The 22,920-nt window shown below is 46.2% G+C and overlaps 1 protein-coding gene across 3 annotated transcripts in view; it reads right to left on the bottom strand.

Annotated features, from left to right (window-relative positions):
• Positions 1 to 22,920, bottom strand: part of UNC5C (unc-5 netrin receptor C) — a 556,745-nt gene that overhangs the window by 31,457 nt on the left and 502,368 nt on the right. For all 3 annotated transcript variants that reach the window (XM_075350956.1, XM_075350967.1, XM_075350963.1), the window contains one exon: positions 21,558 to 21,726. In XM_075350956.1, the coding sequence (XP_075207071.1) occupies positions 21,558 to 21,726 (169 nt within the window). The remainder of the gene's footprint in view (positions 1 to 21,557; positions 21,727 to 22,920) is intronic.

Here is a 22,920-nt window from a genome sequence, read left to right as displayed (position 1 = left end):
CCGTTATTTGAGCCTCGCACCTTCAACAATTTCAGGCTGCCCTTGACTCACAGCCCGCCGCTTCACAGGCCCCGTCACAGCCTGCTGCCACACAAGTGCTAGCACAGCCCGCTGCCGCACAGGCCCTTACACAGCCTGCCGCCGCACATGCCTCAGCACAGCTGATCGCTGCACAGGCCCCAGCACAGCCCGCCACTGCATAGGTCCCAGCACACCTCGCTGCCACACAGCGCCCCAGCACAGCTGAAATTTGAGAGCACCTCAAATTTAGGGAATTCTGTGAAAGAGTTTAATAAGTTAAAGGAAAAATACCTAAGAAAAGAGTGCATTTGCATTTATTTCTAAATTTGATGCTGCATGATTTCAACAAACCATCCAAGCCAACAATGGTAAAATATAGACACCCACATGGATCTGAATATTCACATTGCATACAATAGAAGCTTTAATGAAAGCAAATCAGAGGAAGTGATTTTGAGATAGCGCTTCTTCCTTTTCCACCGATACATTATATTAATTCATGAAAAACAACACAAGCCTTAATGTATTCAGAAGTCAATCAGCGACTGCTCCAAGAGTTTACAGATTAAATTTAGCTCACAAGCAAAACGACATTAGGAAACGAGATAATATCTGCAAGTCGTGGGAGAGACAGATATAATTCAGTTCTAAATGTGAACTCTGTACGTAAAAAGGAAAATATTCCCCAAAAAATACATTGTATTTTGCATAAATGCATTGGGTAATATGGAAAATGATTTCAATTTAGAAAATAATAGATGCCTACTAGGAAAATGCTGCACAGAGTATGAAATTCAATTAAGAAGCCTTTCTCCAATAAAGAAGTCATACTCAGTAATTCAGGTGTTTCGTCATCATATCTGTTAATAGAAAATGTAAGTGACAGCCTATATACATATCAGTGCTCTAGAAAAGGTTTATCACTCACTTAAAGAGGAATTGTCACCAAATTTTTCATGTTTAACTGGACACAGGATGTAACAGTGGCTGCAGAATGGAATGAAAACTTTCTTTTTGTTTCTAATTTTACCCCTCTGTTGTGGAGATATTAACAAGCAAAGTATTTGGCACCTAATAAGTTAACTTTTTTGAATTCCAAGTGAATGTTATCAGAGTTTTTACTGGGGGCGTGGAATTCTTCTCCCTGTATGATGATGACCAATCATATGCAGGCAGCAAAATCAAAGGAGAGAAGAACACACCCATCATAGCTAAGTTTTCTCAGTGTGTGAGATGTATTGATAATGCTATGGTATTAGGGTCTAACCTCCTGCACGGGGAGGGAAGCAGAATTTAGCAGTGTCACACTTCTAACCCTTCAGCTCAACTCCACCCCTAGCACTGTTAGCACAGCTGTAGTACCCCTCACCCTATATTGTTTGTCCAGAGATGTGTCAGTTATTAAAATAATGTCTGTTGTTTTCAACTTGTACTCGCTCTTGTAAACCTGCTCTGAGCTTTGGTGGGGGCGTGTTCTTATTCCCTTGAGTTTTTCTGCCTGCTTATGATTGGTCAGCATCATACAGGGGGAAAAAGTACACACCCCCAGTGAAAACTCTGATAACACCCACTTAGATTTTGAAAATGTTAACTAATTAGATGCCAAATACCTTGATTGCTAATATCTCCACAACAGAGATGTTGTTACGGTTGCTGTGACACTGGAGACTATGTTCGGATTTCTTGCTACTGCACATGTGCAAGCACTGGAGACTATGTTCGGATTTCTTGCTACTGCACATGTGCAAGCGCTGGAGGTGCTAATCCAAAAGTCTGGTCTACTGAGACATCCCAGGCTTTTGAAGCAGTAAAAAGACACTTTTCAACTGCTCCCGTTCTTCAATGACCCGATGAGAATAAGCCCTTCCTCTTGGAGGTTAATGCCTCTTCAGTGGGTGCTGGTGCGGTCTTGTATCAAAAGAATGGTGTAGGTAGAAAAAGGCCGTGTTTCTTCTTTGCTAAAACCTTTTCACCAGCAGAGAGAAACTATACCATTGGGGATAGGGAACTGCTCGCCCTGAGATTAGCCTTGGAGGAGTGGCGTCACATGCTAGAAGGAGCGAAACATCCTTTCCAGGTCTATACAGACCATAAGAATCTGACGTACTTACAAACCGCTCAGCATCTGAATCCTCGCCAAGCCAGCTGGTCCTTGTTTTTCTCCCGCTTTCACTTCTCCATCAACTATCTGTCTGGGAGTAAGAATAATAAGGCAGACGCCCTGTCTCGCTCTATGGTTTCTACCCAGGAAGAGATTGACAAACCTCGTCTTATCCTTCCCTCCAGGGTTTTTCATACGCTCTCCCCTGTGACGTTAGACCAAATCCCACCGGGCAAGACCTTTGTTCCACCGGATCGACAGAATGATATACTGTAGTGGGCCCACACCTCAAAGGTGGGTGGGCATTTTGGTATTAGACGGACACGAGAGTTACTCGAGAGGTAGTATTGGTGGCCACACTTAGCCAGCCACGTCAAGAGATATGTTGGTTCCTGCTACTCGTGTGCTCGCAACCGTCCATTACGGCAGAGACCGGCTGGGCTCTTGCATTGTTTACCAGTGCCAGATAGACCATGGGAGGTGGTAGGCATGGACTTTGTGGGTGATCTTCCGTCTTCACAGGGACATAGATTTGTGTGGGTCATTACGGACCATTTCTCCCGGATGGTTCATCTCGTACCGTTATCGAGAATCCTGTCTTCCAGGGTACTAGCCAAACTATTCCTCAAGCATCTCTTTAGGCTTCACGGGATGCCAGATCGTATCATTTGTGATAGAGGCCCGCAATTTGCTTCCCGTTTCTGGCGAGATCTTTGTAGCCTTCTGCAAATTGAGTTGAATCTCTCTTCGGCATACCACCCGTAGACCAATGGTTCGGTTGAGCATACCAATCAATCCATGATTATATACCTTTGACACTTTGTTGCTGAGAACCACGATAACTGGTCCTCTCTCCTACCCTGGGCAGAATTTGCCCTTAACAATTCGCTGGCTGAGGCCACTGGGCAGACACCGTTCGTACTCAATAATGGGCAACACCCTAGGGTACCAGTACCGTTTCCTGCTGCTGTACCTCCTCCTCTTGTGGCCAACTGGGCAACTAATGCCAGAGAGGTTTGGGATCAGACTCAAGAGTCGATACAAGCAGCTAAGGACCGTATGAAGACGGTGTCCGATCGGTTTCGTCGCCCGGCTCCTGTCTTTTCTCCGGGGGACTTTGTGTGGCTCTCTGCAAAATACGTGAAACTTAGAGTGAGCTCTGTCAAATTTGCTCCTCGCTTCCTGTGTCCTTATGAGTAGAGTTGAGCGCGGTTCGTGGTTCGTGGTTCTCCAGTTCTAGGCTCGAGTGATTTTGGGGCATGTTCTAGATCGAACTAGAACTCGAGCTTTTTGCAAAAGCTCGATAGTTCTAGAAACGTTCGAGAACGGTTCTAGCAGCCAAAAAACAGCTAAATCATAGCTTGGTTTCTGCTGTAATAGTGTAAGTCACTCTGTGAATCAAACTATTATCACATTTCAGTGTATAGTGTGCGTGAACAGCGCCTTCAGATCACTGCTGTTTCTATAATGGCGATCGCCATTTTTTTTTTTTTTTTCTTGTCTTCCTTCCCTAAGCGCGCGCGTCTTGTGGGGCGGGCCAGCATGTCAGCCAATCACAGACACACACACAGCTAAGTGGACTTTGAGCCAGAGAAGCAACGGCATGTGTGATAGGATCTGCATGTCACATGTCCCTGCATTATAAAACCGGACATTTTCTTCACGGACGCCATTATCTGCCTTCTGCGTCTTTGGTGTCAGACATCACTGTCGCAGCTCCGTCTTGAGTCCTATCGCTGATACAGCTGTATGCGCTGCATACACAGCGTTAGACAGCATAGGGAGAGCACTTTATAGCAGTCCTTTTAAGGGCTCAAACCGGCAGGGTCAGAGTTAAGGTGACAGGTCCTGAAAACAGCGCCAGCGTCTGTGCAGCCAAGGTCAGGGATTTCCTCCCTGCATTTCACCATTAGGAGGGAATAGAAAGGCAGGCTTCCATTCCTCTACCCAGAGCACCACAATCCTGCCACTGTACCCTCTTGTCCTCTGCACACTCCAACTCATAACTAAGCCATTATACTAGCAAACACTCAGTGTACCTAGTGGCATCCTATCTGTGGCTATTGGACTTTGCTATAGTCCCACTAGTGCAAAGACATTTGCAGAGCATGTCTGCCTGCATTGCACACTACAACTAATTATAACTAAGCCATTATACTAGCAAACACTCAGTGTACCTAGTGGCATCCTATACGTGGCTATTGGACTTTGCTATAGTCCCACTAGTGCCAAGACATTTGCAGAGCGCATCTGCCTGCGTTGCACACTCCAACTAATTATAACTAAGCCATTATACTAGCAAACACTCAGTGTACCTAGTGGCATCCTATACGTGGCTATTGGACTTTGCTATAGTCCCACTAGTGCCAAGACATTTGCAGAGCGCATCTGCCTGCGTTGCACACTCCAACTAATTATAACTAAGCCATTATACTAGCACACACTCAGTGTACCTAGTGGCATCCTATACGTGGCTATTGGACTTTGCTATAGTCCCACTAGTGCCAAGACATTTGCAGAGCGCATCTGCCTGCGTTGCACACTCCAACTAATTATAACTAAGCCATTATACTAGCACACACTCAGTGTACCTAGTGGCATCCTATACGTGGCTATTGGACTTTGCTATAGTCCCACTAGTGCCAAGACATTTGCAGAGCGCATCTGCCTGCGTTGCACACTGCAACTAATTATAACTAAGCCATTATAATAGCAAACACTTAGGGGCACTTTGCACACTGCGACATCGCAGCCCGATGCTGCGATGCCGAGTGTGATAGTCCCCGCCCCCGTCGCAGCAGCGATATGTGGTGATAGCTGGCGTAGCGAAAGTTATCGCTACGCCAGCTTCACACACACACTCACCTGCCGTGCGACGTCCCTGTGGCCGGCGACCCGCCTCCTTGTTAAGGGGGCGGGTCGTGCGGCGTCACTGCGACGTCACACGGCAGGCGGCCAATCAGAGCGGAGGGGCGGAGATGAGCAGGATGTCAACATCCTGCCCACCTCCTTCCTTCCGCATATCCTACGGAAGCCGCAGTGAGGCCGGTAGGAGACGTTCCTCGCTCCTGCGACTTCACACACACAGCGATGTGTGCAGCCGCAGGAGCGAGGAACAACATCGGACCGTCGCGTCAGCGTAATCATGGATTACGCCGACGCTGCACCGATGATACGATTACGACGCTTTTGCGCTCGTTAATCGTATCATCCAGCCTTTACACACTGCGATGTCGCATGCGATGCCGGAAGTGCGTCATTTTCAATTTGACCCCACCGACATCGCACCTGCGATGTCGCAGTGTGCAAAGTGCCCCTTAGTGTACCTAGTGGCATCCTATACGTGGCTATTGGACTTTGCTATAGTCCCACTAGTGCCAAGACATTTGCAGAGCGCATCTGCCTGCGTTGCACACTCCAACTAATTATAACTAAGCCATTATACTAGCAAACACTCAGTGTACCTAGTGGCATCCTATACGTGGCTATTGGACTTTGCTATAGTCCCACTAGTGCCAAGACATTTGCAGAGCGCATCTGCCTGCGTTGCACACTCCAACTAATTATAACTAAGCCATTATACTAGCAAACACTTAGTGTACCTAGTGGCATCCTATACGTGGCTATTGGACTTTGCTATAGTCCCACTAGTGCCAAGACATTTGCAGAACGCATCTGCCTGCGTTGCACACTCCAACTAATTATAACTAAGCCATTATACTAGCACACACTCAGTGTACCTAGTGGCATCCTATACGTGGCTATTGGACTTTGCTATAGTCCCACTAGTGCCAAGACATTTGCAGAGCGCATCTGCCTGCGTTGCACACTCCAACTAATTATAACTAAGCCATTATACTAGCAAACACTTAGTGTACCTAGTGGCATCCTATACGTGGCTATTGGACTTTGCTATAGTCCCACTAGTGCCAAGACATTTGCAGAGCGCATCTGCCTGCATTGCACACTCCAACTAATTATAACTAAGCCATTATACTAGCACACACTCAGTGTACCTAGTGGCATCCTATACGTGGCTATTGGACTTTGCTATAGTCCCACTAGTGCCAAGACATTTGCAGAGCGCATCTGCCTGCGTTGCACACTCCAACTAATTATAACTAAGCCATTATACTAGCACACACTCAGTGTACCTAGTGGCATCCTATACGTGGCTATTGGACTTTGCTATAGTCCCACTAGTGCCAAGACATTTGCAGAGCGCATCTGCCTGCGTTGCACACTCCAACTAATTATAACTAAGCCATTATACTAGCACACACTCAGTGTACCTAGTGGCATCCTATACGTGGCTATTGGACTTTGCTATAGTCCCACTAGTGCCAAGACATTTGCAGAGCGCATCTGCCAGCGTTGCACACTCCAACTAATTATAACTAAGCCATTATACTAGCACACACTCAGTGTACCTAGTGGCATCCTATACGTGGCTATTGGACTTTGCTATAGTCCCACTAGTGCCAAGACATTTGCAGAGCGCATCTGCCTGCGTTGCACACTACAACTAATTATAACTAAGCCATTATACTAGCAAACACTTAGTGTACCTAGTGGCATCCTATACGTGGCTATTGGACTTTGCTTTAGTCCCACTAGTGCCAAGACATTTGCAGAACGCATCTGCCTGCGTTGCACACTCCAACTAATTATAACTAAGCCATTATACTAGCACACACTCAGTGTACCTAGTGGCATCCTATACGTGGCTATTGGACTTTGCTATAGTCCCACTAGTGCCAAGACATTTGCAGAGCGCATCTGCCTGCGTTGCACACTCCAACTAATTATAACTAAGCCATTATACTAGCAAACACTTAGTGTACCTAGTGGCATCCTATACGTGGCTATTGGACTTTGCTATAGTCCCACTAGTGCCAAGACATTTGCAGAGCGCATCTGCCTGCGTTGCACACTCCAACTAATTATAACTAAGCCATTATACTAGCACACACTCAGTGTACCTAGTGGCATCCTATACGTGGCTATTGGACTTTGCTATAGTCCCACTAGTGCCAAGACATTTGCAGAGCGCATCTGCCTGCGTTGCACACTCCAACTAATTATAACTAAGCCATTATACTAGCACACACTCAGTGTACCTAGTGGCATCCTATACGTGGCTATTGGACTTTGCTATAGTCCCACTAGTGCCAAGACATTTGCAGAGCGCATCTGCCTGCGTTGCACACTCCAACTAATTATAACTAAGCCATTATACTAGCACACACTCAGTGTACCTAGTGGCATCCTATACGTGGCTATTGGACTTTGCTATAGTCCCACTAGTGCCAAGACATTTGCAGAGCGCATCTGCCTGCGTTGCACACTCCAACTAATTATAACTAAGCCATTATACTAGCACACACTCAGTGTACCTAGTGGCATCCTATACGTGGCTATTGGACTTTGCTATAGTCCCACTAGTGCCAAGACATTTGCAGAGCGCATCTGCCTGCGTTGCACACTCCAACTAATTATAACTAAGCCATTATACTAGCAAACACTTAGTATACCTAGTGGCATCCTATACGTGGCTATTGGACTTTGCTATAGTCCCACTAGTGCCAAGACATTTGCAGAGCGCATCTGCCTGCGTTGCACACTCCAACTAATTATAACTAAGCCATTATACTAGCAAACACTCAGTGTACCTAGTGGCATCCTATACGTGGCTATTGGACTTTGCTATAGTCCCACTAGTGCCAAGACATTTGCAGAGCGCATCTGCCTGCGTTGCACACTCCAACTAATTATAACTAAGCCATTATACTAGCAAACACTCAGTGTACCTAGTGGCATCCTATACGTGGCTATTGGACTTTGCTATAGTCCCACTAGTGCCAAGACATTTGCAGAGCGCATCTGCCTGCGTTGCACACTCCAACTAATTATAACTAAGCCATTATACTAGCAAACACTTAGTGTACCTAGTGGCATCCTATACGTGGCTATTGGACTTTGCTTTAGTCCCACTAGTGCCAAGACATTTGCAGAACGCATCTGCCTGCGTTGCACACTCCAACTAATTATAACTAAGCCATTATACTAGCACACACTCAGTGTACCTAGTGGCATCCTATACGTGGCTATTGGACTTTGCTATAGTCCCACTAGTGCCAAGACATTTGCAGAGCGCATCTGCCTGCGTTGCACACTCCAACTAATTATAACTAAGCCATTATACTAGCAAACACTTAGTGTACCTAGTGGCATCCTATACGTGGCTATTGGACTTTGCTTTAGTCCCACTAGTGCCAAGACATTTGCAGAACGCATCTGCCTGCGTTGCACACTCCAACTAATTATAACTAAGCCATTATACTAGCACACACTCAGTGTACCTAGTGGCTTCCTATACGTGGCTATTGGACTTTGCTATAGTCCCACTAGTGCCAAGACATTTGCAGAGCGCATCTGCCTGCGTTGCACACTCCAACTAATTATAACTAAGCCATTATACTAGCAAACACTTAGTGTACCTAGTGGCATCCTATACGTGGCTATTGGACTTTGCTTTAGTCCCACTAGTGCCAAGACATTTGCAGCACGTCTGCCTGCGTTGCACACTCCAACTAATTATAACTAAGTTACATTGTCAGGGATATTTATTCTTTATTATTCTGCTGTTAATAAAGCTAGACCACCACTGCAATCTTCAACACCTCTCAATTTTTACTACCACATTTTCAGTCCACAATCTTGTCGCAATCAACATGAGTGGCAAAATGACAGATGCTGGTGGAAAGGGGAAGAGGCGTGGTGGAAAAGGCAAAAAAGGTTTTGTCAGTGGGGAAGGTGGCAAAGCTCCATTATCATCTGCTGCAGATAGACCATCTACTAGCAAAAGTAAGATGTCTACTACTTATTGTGGACAATCCGATGTGCTCCCTTTTTTACGGACACGAACAAGAGGAACAAAGGTAGATGATGGGCAAAAAAGGAAAATGCTTGAATGGATCTCAAGTGGTCCAACAAGTGCCCTCTCAGCCACTTCAAGTACCGCATCCAAAAAACACCAGTCCTCTGAGTTGTCATCCCAATCACACTTGATTTCTCCCAGCTCTGAAGTCTCCATCAGCCCTGCACAGTATGGTGGAACTGAGATGGCTGAGTCTGCAGAGCTGTTCAGTCACACTATAGCCTGGGAATCAGAGGTCTGCTCCCAAGCTACAGTGAGTACAGAACAGGAAATGGTCTGCAGTGATGCCCAGAACCTTTGTGACTCTGATTCATGCCGTGAGGACCAAGTTTCTGAGCATAATGTTGACCCTTTGTCACAAACTGTAACACCTGTGGTTATAGACAATGAGGAACATACTGATGAAGATGAGACGCAGATACCCGATTGGGATGACAACTTAAATATTCGGTCAGGGCAAGAAGAGGCTCGGTCTGAGGGGGAGGGGAGTGCAAACACAACAATTGATGATGACGTTCTAGATCCCACCTACTGTCAACCCCCAGTCAGGCACTCGAGGAGGTCAACAGAGGCGGTGGAGGAGGATGCAACCGACGACGAAGTTACCTTGCGCCTTCCTGGACAGAGTCGGAGCACTGGTAGCACGTCTACAACTGCATCCTCAGCCACCACTCTGCCTATGAGCATTATTCGGGGTGGATCAACAGGTCGCATGGCCTCTAAGCCTTGCCTAGCCTGGTCCTTTTTTCACATCGAAAAAGATCGCCCAACTCATGTGATATGTAACATTTGTCATGATTCTGTTAGTAGAGGTCAAAACCTCAGCAGTTTGACAACTTCTTCCATGAATCGTCACATGACTAAATATCATAAGTCCCGGTGGGAAGCTCACCGTGCTGCAATGCGGCCTAGCGGAGCGAACCATCCACCGCCCGCCCCTTCCAGTGCATCCGCGCGCTCTTCATCTTCTAGGACTGTGGGGACAGCTGTCACACCTGTTTTTCCACGCAAAACTTCCACCACTGTAACCGCAACAGGCAGTTTGCTTGTAAGGTCGTCAGTTGGTTTGGAAGGGGAAACAAGTGAGTGTGTACAGCTCTCTCAGACATCGATAGCACCAACGTTGGATGAAGGCAACATCATGTCTCCGCCTGCACTTTCCTCACAAAACTGCATTTTTCCAGGGACACCCTACTCAACACCGTCTACACACAGCAGCCAGATCTCTGTCCCTCAGATGTGGTCAAATAAAAGGCCACTTCCTCCGACCCATGACAAAGCTAAGAGGTTGACTCTATCCCTCTGTAAGCTGTTGGCTACCGAAATGCTGCCTTTCCGCCTAGTGGACACACAGGATTTTAGAGACCTTATGTCTGTCGCTGTGCCCCAGTACCAGATGCCTAGTCGCCACTACTTCTCTAAGAAAGGTGTGCCCGCGCTACACCAGCATGTCGCACACAACATCACCGCTTCCTTGAGAAACTCTGTGTGTGAACGGGTGCATTTCACCACCGATACTTGGACCAGTAAGCATGGACAGGGACGTTACATGTCGCTGACTGGGCACTGGGTAACTATGGTGATAGATGGTGAAGGGTCTGCTGCACAAGTCTTGCCGTCCCCACGACTTGTGTGTCAATCCTCTGTCTGTCCAAGTTCCGCCACTGCTTCTGCATCCTCCACCTCATCTGGGTCCTCCACCTCCGCCCCAAGCCTGCCTGGTCAGGCCACCAGCGTTCTCACTGCGCAGAAGGAATCACGCACCCCTCATTACTATGCTGGCAGCAGAGCGCAACGGCATCAGGCGGTCTTTAGCTTGACATGTCTTGGTAATAAGAGTCACACAGCTGAGGAGTTGTGGTCAGCTCTGCGGTCCGAGTTTAATAAATGGTTGTCTCCACTCAACCTGCAGCCTGGTAAGGCCGTGTGCGACAATGCTGCAAACCTGGGTGCGGCCCTTCGCCTGGGCAAGGTGACACACGTACCTTGTATGGCTCACGTGTTGAACCTTGTCGTGCAGCAATTTTTAACACACTATCCCGGCCTAGATGGCCTTCTGAACAGGGCACGAAAACTGTCTGCTCACTTCCGCCGTTCAAGCGCCGCAGCTGAGCGACTTGCATCGCTCCAGAAGTCTTTCGGCCTGCCGGTTCATCGCCTGAAATGCGATGTGGCGACACGCTGGAATTCAACTCTCCACATGTTACAGCGACTGTGGCAGCACCGCAGAGCCCTGGTGCAATACGTCATGACGTATAGCCTGGGCCAACGAGATGCAGAGGTGGGGCAGATCACCCTGATGGAGTGGTCTCAGATCAAGGACCTATGCACCCTTCTGCACAGTTTCGACATGGCGACGAATATGTTTAGCGCTGACAATGCCATTATCAGCATGACGATTCCAGTCATTTACATGCTGGAGCACACGCTAAACACTATTCGGAGTCAGGGGGTGGGACAACATGAAGGGGAGGAACTACAGGAGGATTCATATGCGCAAGGGACAACAACATCACCAAGGTCCAGACGTTCATCATCACCAACGCAGCAGGCATGGGACCAAGGGGGACAGGGATCGACAAGGGCGCATAGTAGCAGGCGAAATGTTGAGCAAGGTGCAGGAGAACATGAAGAAATGGAGGACGAACTGTCCATGGACATGGAAGACTCAGCGGATGAGGGAGACCTTGGTCAAATTTCAGTTGAAAGAGGTTGGGGTCAGATGTCAGAGGAAGAAAGAACGGGTAGCACCTCTATGCCACAAACACAGCGTGGACTTGGTCCGCATGGCTGCGCAAGACACATGAGTGCCTTTTTGTTGCACTACCTCCAACATGACAGTCGTATTGTCAAAATTAGAAGTGATGATGACTACTGGATTGCCACACTATTAGATCCCCGGTACAAGTCCAAATTTTGTGACATAATTCCAGCCATAGAAAGGGACGCACGTATGCAGGAGTATCAGCAGAAGCTGTTACTAGATCTTAGCTCGGCTTTTCCACCAAACAACCGTGCAGGTGCAGGGAGTGAATCTCCCAGTTGTAACTTGACAAACATGGGACGGTCTCGTCATCTTCAACAGTCTACCCGTACCAGTAGGACCGTATCTGGTGCCGGTAACAGCAATTTTATGGAATCTTTTCATAATTTTTTTAGACCCTCTTTTGCAAGGCCACCAGAGACAACAAGTCTGACACATAGTCAACGGCTGGAGAGGATGATACAGGAGTATCTCCAAATGAACATCGATGCCATGACTGTGCAACTGGAGCCTTGCTCCTTTTGGGCTTCAAACCTAGAAAAATGGCCAGAGCTCGCAACTTACGCCTTGGAGATTTTGTCGTGTCCAGCTGCCAGCGTTGTCTCTGAACGTGTATTCAGTGCTGCTGGGTGTGTGCTGACAGATAAGCGCACGCGTCTGTCCAGTGACAATGTGGACAGACTGACGTTCATCAAAATGAACAAGTCATGGATCCAGAAGGAATTTACTACCCCTGTGTCATCCTGGGGAGAGTAAATGCTTGTTGATTTGGAATGTGCTTGATGCAAATCAAAACATCCTGTTTGCAACTAGGGCACAAGTGCTGCCACTGAATGGGTGGGTGTGTGGGGCCCAATTTTTGGAAAAAAAGGGAGACTCCGCTTGGAGTAACCCTTGCTTACATTGTTTTTAAAAGAAGCCAAGATGAACAGAGCTGGGATCAGGAAAGACTTTGCTACCTACCCTGGTGTCATCCTGGGGACGGTTAATTATGGCGTATTTTTGAATGTGCTTGATGCAAATGTAGCTGTGAAGTGTACAACTTGGGCACAACTGCTGCCACTGAATGGGTGGGTGTGTGGGGCCCAATTTTTGGAAAAAAAGGGAGACTCCGCTTGGAGTAACCCTTGCTTGCTGTGTTTTTAAAAGAAGCCAAGATGAACAGAGCTGGGATCAGGAAAGACTTTGCTACCTACCCCGGTGTCATCCTGGGGACGGATAAGAATGACGTATTTTTGAATGTGCTTGATGCAAATCTAGCTGTGAAGTGTACAACTGGGGCACAACTGCTGCCACTGAATGGGTGGGTGTGTGGGGCCCAATTTTTGGAAAAAAAGGGAGACTCCGCTTGGAGTAACCCTTGCTTGCTGTGTTTTTAAAAGAAGCCAAGATGAACAAGTCATGGGTCAGCAAAGACTTTGCTACCTACCCCGGTGTCATCCTGGGGATGGATAAGAATGGCGTATTTTTGAATGTGCTTGATGCAAATGTAGCTGTGAAGTGTACAACTAGGGCACAACTGCTGCCACTGAAGGGGTGGGTGTGTGTGGGGCCCAATTTTTGGAAAAAAGGGAGACTCCGCTTGGAGTAACCCTTGCTTGATGTGTTTTTAAAAGAAGCCAAGATGAACAGAGCTGGGATCAGGAAAGACTTTGCTACCTACCCCGGTGTCATCCTGGGGACGGATAAGAATGACGTATTTTTGAATGTGCTTGATGCAAATCTAGCTGTGAAGTGTACAACTGGGGCACAACTGCTGCCACTGAATGGGTGGGTGTGTGGGGCCCAATTTTTGGAAAAAAAGGGAGACTCCGCTTGGAGTAACCCTTGCTTGATGTGTTTTTAAAAGAAGCCAAGATGAACAGAGCTGGGATCAGGAAAGACTTTGCTACCTACCCCGGTGTCATCCTGGGGACGGATAAGAATGGCGTATTTTTGAATGTGCTTGATGCAAATGTAGCTGTGAAGTGTACAACTAGGGCACAACTGCTGCCACTGAAGGGGTGGGTGTGTGTGGGGCCCAATTTTTGGAAAAAAGGGAGACTCCGCTTGGAGTAACCCTTGCTTACATTGTTTTTAAAAGAAGCCAAGATGAACAAGTCATGGGTCAGCAAAGACTTTGCTACCTACCCCGGTGTCATCCTGGGGATGGATAAGAATGGCGTATTTTTGAATGTGCTTGATGCAAATGTAGCTGTGAAGTGTACAACTAGGGCACAACTGCTGCCACTGAAGGGGTGGGTGTGTGTGGGGCCCAATTTTTGGAAAAAAGGGAGACTCCGCTTGGAGTAACCCTTGCTTGATGTGTTTTTAAAAGAAGCCAAGATGAACAGAGCTGGGATCAGGAAAGATTTTGCTACCTACCCCGGTGTCATCCTGGGGACGGATAAGAATGACGTATTTTTGAATGTGCTTGATGCAAATCTAGCTGTGAAGTGTACAACTGGGGCACAACTGCTGCCACTGAATGGGTGGGTGTGTGGGGCCCAATTTTTGGAAAAAAAGGGAGACTCCGCTTGGAGTAACCCTTGCTTGATGTGTTTTTAAAAGAAGCCAAGATGAACAGAGCTGGGATCAGGAAAGACTTTGCTACCTACCCCGGTGTCATCCTGGGGACGGATAAGAATGGCGTATTTTTGAATGTGCTTGATGCAAATGTAGCTGTGAAGTGTACAACTAGGGCACAACTGCTGCCACTGAAGGGGTGGGTGTGTGTGGGGCCCAATTTTTGGAAAAAAGGGAGACTCCACTTGGAGTAACCCTTGCTTACATTGTTTTTAAAAGAAGCCAAGATGAACAAGTCATGGGTCAGCAAAGACTTTGCTACCTACCCCGGTGTCATCCTGGGGATGGATAAGAATGGCGTATTTTTGAATGTGCTTGATGCAAATGTAGCTGTGAAGTGTACAACTAGGGCACAACTGCTGCCACTGAAGGGGTGGGTGTGTGTGGGGCCCAATTTTTGGAAAAAAGGGAGACTCCGCTTGGAGTAACCCTTGCTTGATGTGTTTTTAAAAGAAGCCAAGATGAACAGAGCTGGGATCAGGAAAGACTTTGCTACCTACCCCGGTGTCATCCTGGGGACGGATAAGAATGACGTATTTTTGAATGTGCTTGATGCAAATCTAGCTGTGAAGTGTACAACTAGGGCACAACTGCTGCCACTGAAGGGGTGGGTGTGTGTGGGGCCCAATTTTTGGAAAAAAGGGAGACTCCGCTTGGAGTAACCCTTGCTTACATTGTTTTTAAAAGAAGCCAAGATGAACAGAGCTGGGATCAGGAAAGACTTTGCTACCTACCCCGGTGTCATCCTGGGGACGGATAAGAATGACGTATTTTTGAATGTGCTTGATGCAAATCTAGCTGTGAAGTGTACAACTAGGGCACAACTGCTGCCACTGAAGGGGTGGGTGTGTGTGGGGCCCAATTTTTGGAAAAAAGGGAGACTCCGCTTGGAGTAACCCTTGCTTACATTGTTTTTAAAAGAAGCCAAGATGAACAGAGCTGGGATCAGGAAACACTTTGCTACCTACCCCGGTGTCATCCTGGGGACGGATAAGAATGGCGTATTTTTGAATGTGCTTGATGCAAATGTAGCTGTGAAGTGTACAACTAGGGCACAACTGCTGCCACTGAAGGGGTGGGTGTGTGTGGGGCCCAATTTTTGGAAAAAAGGGAGACTCCGCTTGGAGTAACCCTTGCTTACATTGTTTTTAAAAGAAGCCAAGATGAACAGAGCTGGGATCAGGAAAGACTTTGCTACCTACCCCGGTGTCATCCTGGGGACGGATAAGAATGGCGTATTTTTGAATGTGCTTGATGCAAATGTAGCTGTGAAGTGTACAACTAGGGCACAACTGCTGCCACTGAAGGGGTGGGTGTGTGTGGGGCCCAATTTTTGGAAAAAAGGGAGACTCCGCTTGGAGTAACCCTTGATTGCTGTGTTTTTTATAAATGATCCAAGCTGCACAGAGCTGGGATCAGGAAAGACTTAGCTACCTACCCTGGTGTCATCCTGGGGACGGTTAATTATGGCGTATTTTTGAATGTGCTTGATGCAAATCTAGCTGTGAAGTGTGCAACTGGGGCACAAGTGCTACCACTGAAGGGGTGGGTGTGTGTGTGGCCCAATTTTTGGAAAAAAGGGAGACTCCGCTTGGAATCACCTTGCGGTGTTTTACATGATTTTAGAAGGGCGTGCCATGCCTATATCTGTGTGTCCTCCTCTTTTTCCTTGTCCAGCTGTTTTGTTTTCGCATGAGTATATGTCCTTGTCACTTTCCAATGTGTTTGAGTTGTTTGTCACCTTTAGGACACCTTTGAGGGTGTTTTCTAGGTGTTTTTCTGTGTTTGTGATTGCCTGCCATTGTTTCCTATGCAGTTCGAGTTCAGTTCGTCGAACGTTCGACGAACCGAACTCGAACGGGAGGTCCGTTCGGCGAACCAACCTCGAGCCGAACCGCGACCGGTTCGCTCATCTCTACTTATGAGGTTCTTCAACAGGTAAATCCTGTAGTCTACCAATTGAAGTTACCCGTCCATCTTTTGATCCATGACAATTTCCATGTCTCACTGCTAAAGCCGGCTATTTTACCTCACACTCGTGAAGTGCACTCTCCTGCCTCTGATTCCTCTCACTCTAGCTATGAGGTACGAGCCATAGTTGGCTCTAAGATGGTTAGAGGGCGCAGGTTCTTCTTGATAGATTGGGAGGGCTACGGCCCGGAACATCGCTCTTGGGAGCCTGAGGAGGCTGTCCATGCTCCCGACTTAGTTGCGGATTACCTGCGTCGCCGGGAGGGGGCCCTTGAGGGGGAGGTACTGTTACGGTTGCTGTGGCACTGGAGACTATGTTCGGATTTCTTGCTACTGCACATGTGCGAGCACTGGAGACTATGTTCAGATTTCTTGCTACTGCACATGTGCAAGCGCTGGAGACTAAGTCCTATCTTGGAGCCATTGCACATGTGCGGCTGACATCATCGCTAACACGAGGTCACTTGTCTCTGACACCTTCTAAGCTGATTGGCCGCTGGTCATGTGCTTGTGACATGTGGTCACATGTCTCTGATACCTTCTATGCCGATTGGTCCCTGGTCATGTGCTTGTGATGCTTTGCTCGGTGATAGGCCAGCGTGACGTCATTGCTGTCGTTCTAGCAGCGGATTGGCTCTGGTGTCCTCCATCTTGGATGAGGCACAGAGTCTATATAAGACCCTGACGTACGCCGCCCGGCGCTCAGTCCTCTTGGTTCATGCATGAGAGTAGACGCTCTGTGCACGTCCCTCTAGGCATCTCTATGTCTATGCTGGGTGAGCGCTACCGGCAGGGTAGCGTTCTTATACCTTACAGCTTCGGCTGCGGTCCGTATCCTTACATCTTAGTGGAGCGGACATAGGCAGGTGCCTGAGGCACATGGTCCGGCTGGGCCTTGTGATTCTACTCGTAGGTGGACGTTGCCGCTAGGGTAACGTTCCTTATACTGCGTCTGGCAGTTGTTCGTATCCTCGCACATTACGGGAGCGAACATAGGTAGGAGCTTTGTGCGGCTTATGCTGCTGTCCGTCTCTTTTGCACCACTAGTGGAGCGGACCTAGGCAGGTAACATATCTAGTGGTTCGTGTCCTTACACACTAGTGGAGCGAACGCAGGTAGGAGCTTTGTGCGGCTTACGCTGCTGTCCGTCTCCTGGCACCACTAGAGGAACGGACCTAGGTAGGTGCCATTTCCCACTCACTGCTTTTGTCTCTGTGACCATTAACAAAGACCATACCACACACCCTCCAAGCAAGGGAGGAATTGCTTTATTTCCTAATTATATTCCTCTGTGAGTTTAACAGAGGTATTGCACTCTGCACTTGTGCTATTACTATTTACAGTGGCACACTTATATACCCCTTATCCTCTGCCATAGTCTGCAGCAGATTCTTTGCACGGTGGACCCTGACTGTCTGATATTCCTTTGGGTTTTATTATCAGACAGCCCCCTGTAACAGATGTAGTATTAAAAAACAAACAAAAACATTTTATTCTGCCTTACAGCTACTATCGCATTGTGTGTCCAGTTCAACATGAAACATTGGTGAAAAGTCCTCTTTAACTTTGTTAAGACCCTGAATAGCAGCTACACTTTTCTCTAGTAACATTGTCTTAGATTGTTTATATTGTTGAATATATTGATTGACCGTGATTGTTAACGGAGGGAACAACTTAAGCGGGCTTTACACGCTACGATATTGCTAGCAATTGCTAGCGATATCGAGCGTGTAAGCACCTGCCCCCGTCGTGTGTGCGATATCATGTGTTCGCTGCCGTAGCAAACATTATCGCTACAGCAGCGTCACACGCACTTACCTGGTCATCGTCGTCGCTGTGACTGCCGAACAATCCCTCCCTGAAGGGGGAGGGACGTTCGGCAGGACAGCGACGTCACCGCTGTAACCGATGTAACATCCCGCTCACCTCATTCCTTCCGCATTGCCGATGGAGGCAGGTAAGGATATGTTCCTCGCTCCTGCGGTGTCACACGCTGCGATATCGTTAATGACGCCGGATGTGCGTCACTAACAACGTGACCCCGACGATAAAACATTAACGATATCGTAGCATGTAAAGCCCCCTTTACAGCTGGATATGTAGAAATATTAATTAATAGAGAAGGGGTAAGTGGCTGCCAGACAATATCATTATCTGACAAAAATCTCCAGCATGGTAGACCTGACTTGGTGCTGAGAATGTATGGGCGGTAGCCATATATAAACTACTATCACAAAGTTGATGATTGCCAGCTTGCACCAGCAGCATGGCTGCGCTGCTGCCCCAAGCTGTGATCTCTCTTAAGATGCTTGAGATTGAGGTTTGCCTCTGCAGCATCAATGAGCACAAGGAACCTGAGGTTGGCTGGATCCAGTTATCTGGCTGGATCCATTGATCCAGCCACCACCGAAACAGCACTTACAAACTGCATAGCATACAGCTTGTAAGTGCTGCACTACTTGCCTTGAAAATCAACCACCAATAGTAGACTCTAGATGAAACCCATGCAACAAGCAGTAAAAAAATGAAATAAAAAGATCCCTCTATTCTTGAGAACATTGATTTTAAAAAAAAATAAATAAATAATAATAATAATAATTGCAAAGTGGCTTGTTTTTAGGAGCACTTTGCTCTTTTACCTATTAAAAACAAAGATTAGACAATGCCTTTAAGTTATTGATGTAATTCATTGCACGTTTGCAAATATTGAGCTAAATTTAATATCAATCAAACATAAGTAAACAAGCCATCAATAAATCCTCACTTACTACAATTATACACTATGGCCACTAGGTGTCACCAGTGGCAAGTACACCAGCCTATCTATACCTATATAGTAGCTCAGATGTAGTAAATCAGCCACTAGATGCAGGGAAAATCTAGAAATAGTATTTAGATTTTTTTTTCTTCTGAAGTACATGGAAAAACATTTAAAAATATAGCAAAAATATTTGAGGAAAGCACAAATAAACATATTCTCAACCTATATATTCTAACATTTACAACCACCAAAATGTACCATGGGGCAGGAATAGCCATTATTTGTTACATAGGGGTGATTCGACTTCTGTGATTCAAAATCTGAACATGTGGTTATAGATTTAGGTTATAAAAAAGTGTCTTCTGATTGGCATTTGTTGGGCCAAGTACAGGTGTGATATTATAGCTAGTATTAGGGCTGAACATTTGGACAAGCTGTGTTTCTACTGAGCGGAGCTCGGATTATCATATGGTTGTACTGTATAGTGATCTGAGGTCCATCCAGCAGAGTTGTGCAGGGCATGTGTAATATGGAGCCTAATGAGATGCATATTAGGGATTAGCTGCATATACAGGTAATTTACCTGGGGAAAGGGCAGACTAGAACAAATTAAAGGAAAAAAGGAGAAAAAAAGGATACTGACAATTCATACATACAGTGTGTCCACCCATATGCTGTCCACCACCATTAACTTGAGAACGGCGGCAGCTATAGGCATAGAAGTGGTGTCTAGGTATAGTAAAGTAGCCATGCGCTACACAATGAAACCTACTACAGTGCCACCTGGTGGAAAACTCGAAAACGGAACGAGACAGAGAAAAAAAGTGAATTACAAAGTTGTAGGGCATCATCAATTCAATACGAATTGACACTTTGCATATAGAAATGCTATGATTAGAATGTGTGAAACTCACAAGGCTGTGGACGTGAAGCAATACCTCATGGAGACCTTCCTACAAATCATTGGGTATGGTGGCTGCATGGAGTGGCCTCCACGCTCACCTGACCTGACCCCATTGGACTTCTTTCTGTGAGGTCACATCAAACAGCAGGTGTATGCGACCCCTCCACCAACATTGCAGTACCTACGACGACGTATTACCGATGCTTGTGCAAATGTGTCACCTACTATATTGCACAACGTGCAGCAAGGTACAGTATGCTGTCCAGAGTCCAGATGTGCATTGCAGCTGACGGTGGCCACTTTGAGCATCAAAGTTAAATGAGCACCATATGCGTGACCAGCATTCAGTGTTTTGGGGGGGGGTCATGGGTTTTATATCATAGCATTTCTGTATGCAAGGTGTCGATTCATATTGAAATGATGATGCCCTGCAACTTTGTAATTCACTTTTTTTCTCTATCTCGTTCCGTTTTCAAGATAAAAATGCTAACTCCATTATTTTCCACCTGGTGGCGCTATAGGTGATTTCATTGCGTAGCGCATGCCTACTTTACTATACCTAGACACCACTTCTATACCTATAGCTGCTGCCATTCTCAAGTTAATGGCGGTGGACAGGATATGGGTGGACACACTGTATATAAAAATAAAATGCAATGTATTCATGTACAGTATATATACTAGAGATGATCATATTGATTCTCAGGACCCTGGCCAAGTGGTCATGTCAGTAGTTCTTTGCTACCCGATGGGAGACCTGCAAACCACCTTCTACCTGCTGGAAGCCCTGACTCCACTTTTGATTTTTAGGTTGCAAGTAGTGATGAGTGAGCACTACCATGCTCTGGTGCTCAGTACACATAACGAGCAGTTGATGCTCAGATCGTTGTGACTGAAGTACCCAAGTATAATAGAAGTCATTGGGGAACTTGAGCATTTTCCCACTTTTCCAGGAAAAATGCTTGAGTTTTGCATTGACTTCCATTATACTCTGTACATGAGTCACGCTCATCTGAGCATCCAACTGCTTGTTACGAGAACTGAGCACCCAAGCATGTTGCAAGCATTTGAAAAGGGTCCAGTCTTATGGCCACAGATTACTGACAAATCGGTTTAATCATCGCAAATGTATACCAATGATAGGCAGCCTGACAAACAGATGGGAGATACACACAGGCTAGAGATGTGATAGAGAGATAGATAGATAGATAGATAGATAGATAGATAGATAGATAGATACATGAATAGATGGATAGATAGATAGATAGATAGATAGATAGATTGATAGATAGATAGATAGATAGACAGATAGATGGATAGATAGATAGATAGATAGATAGATGGTCAGACGGATAGACAGTCAGATAGATAGATAGATAGATAGATAGACAGACAGTCAGACAGACAGATAGATAGATAGATAGATAGATAGATAGATATAGACAGACAGACGGTCACATAAATAGATAGACAGTCAGATAGGTAGTTAGGCAGATAAATAGATAGATAGATAATAAACAGGTTTCTCACCTCCCACTCTCCTTGTATAGACTGCTCTTTTAGCTGGATCTTCCAGTCTTCTTCGTTGATTTCAGTACAGTGGTGCATTGTTATAATGACCGGTCTTGTCATCAATGCACCTGGAGGTCCACAAGATACTACTGTGGTCAGGAGCGTTTGACTGTCTTCTATGGGTGGTCTGTAGTAAACAATTCACCAGTTAAAATCCATCAATCAATTGACAACTCTTATATTTACTACTTTGGTAGTGAGTGGCAGCTGTGCCCCCAGACTAATTAGTGAGATATGGCACGGGAGAATTTTATTTCTCTATAAAGCAGGATTTTTCTGTAATATTCTATTTTGTGTAGAAATGAATGGTATGTATGTCAGCAGACACTCAATGGAAGTATCCATCAAGGATGGATTCCGGGGCAGCACCCATCACAAAGACTTTGCCTATCTGAGGCAACCATAGAAGACTCAAGTCACCGCACCTTGAGCGGAAGGGTATAAGATGATGGCATTCCTGGCTACATTAGTAATTCTCAGACTGGCACATGCCATGATTTACATAAGAAGCCAAGCATCAGTAGTATGTAAATATGATGGAAGCCGCTGCAGATCATCACTACCATCTCCATTCTGCAGTAGCATCTCACATCTGAATACTTTTATCTAAAATGTGACTATTGTCTGGAAATTCCTTTGCAGACAAACACTATCTTGTAATTTTGCAGCCTTTTATTTCTCCGTGAGTCATACATTAGGCTTCCTGCTTTCATTTATTTTGTCTAGACCATAATTAATTCTGTGTTTCTCCATAGATAATAAGACTTTCTGTCTGACTCCAGTAACTTTAGTGTCGCAGGAGCTTTCCTGTTACATGCAGCAAAGAGAACAAATCTGAGAGAGCATCTAGTGTATCTTGTGTAATCGTGAACTGTGACTGCTATACCAGACATAACACAAACATCAATATATCCCAGAGGTCATCTAACCAGTGCTAAGGAGAAATGATAAAAATGTGTGTAGACATAGCAAATATGGATAAGCCGTGGCGTGCAGAGCGGAGTGACAACCATGACTTACAAAGCGGCACAAAAGTGGCACAAATAGACTTGAAGGATAATACTAAAAGCAAAACAATATATTATCACGTTAAAGAGGCCCTGTCCCTCGCCATAATTCTAACATTTTACCTGGTATAAATGCTGCTGATCTCTTAAATCTGGCATGTTTTATGTTATGCTCTTGTGCCTTCCTCTTCCCTGTATATAAATGGAGTCTTCTCAGCCCAGGAGGCATGATCTTCAAGTTTCTTACTTCCTTAGGCCTCTTTCACACGTCCGTGTCTCCGGTACGTGTTTTGTCCTTTTCCTCACGTACCGGA

Source organism: Anomaloglossus baeobatrachus, chromosome 1 (assembly GCF_048569485.1).
Source record: "Anomaloglossus baeobatrachus isolate aAnoBae1 chromosome 1, aAnoBae1.hap1, whole genome shotgun sequence".
Classification (NCBI taxonomy): Eukaryota; Metazoa; Chordata; class Amphibia; order Anura; family Aromobatidae; genus Anomaloglossus; species Anomaloglossus baeobatrachus.
The sequence above is the reverse complement of the archived record's forward strand: the minus strand, read 5'-3'. Positions and strand labels throughout refer to the sequence as shown.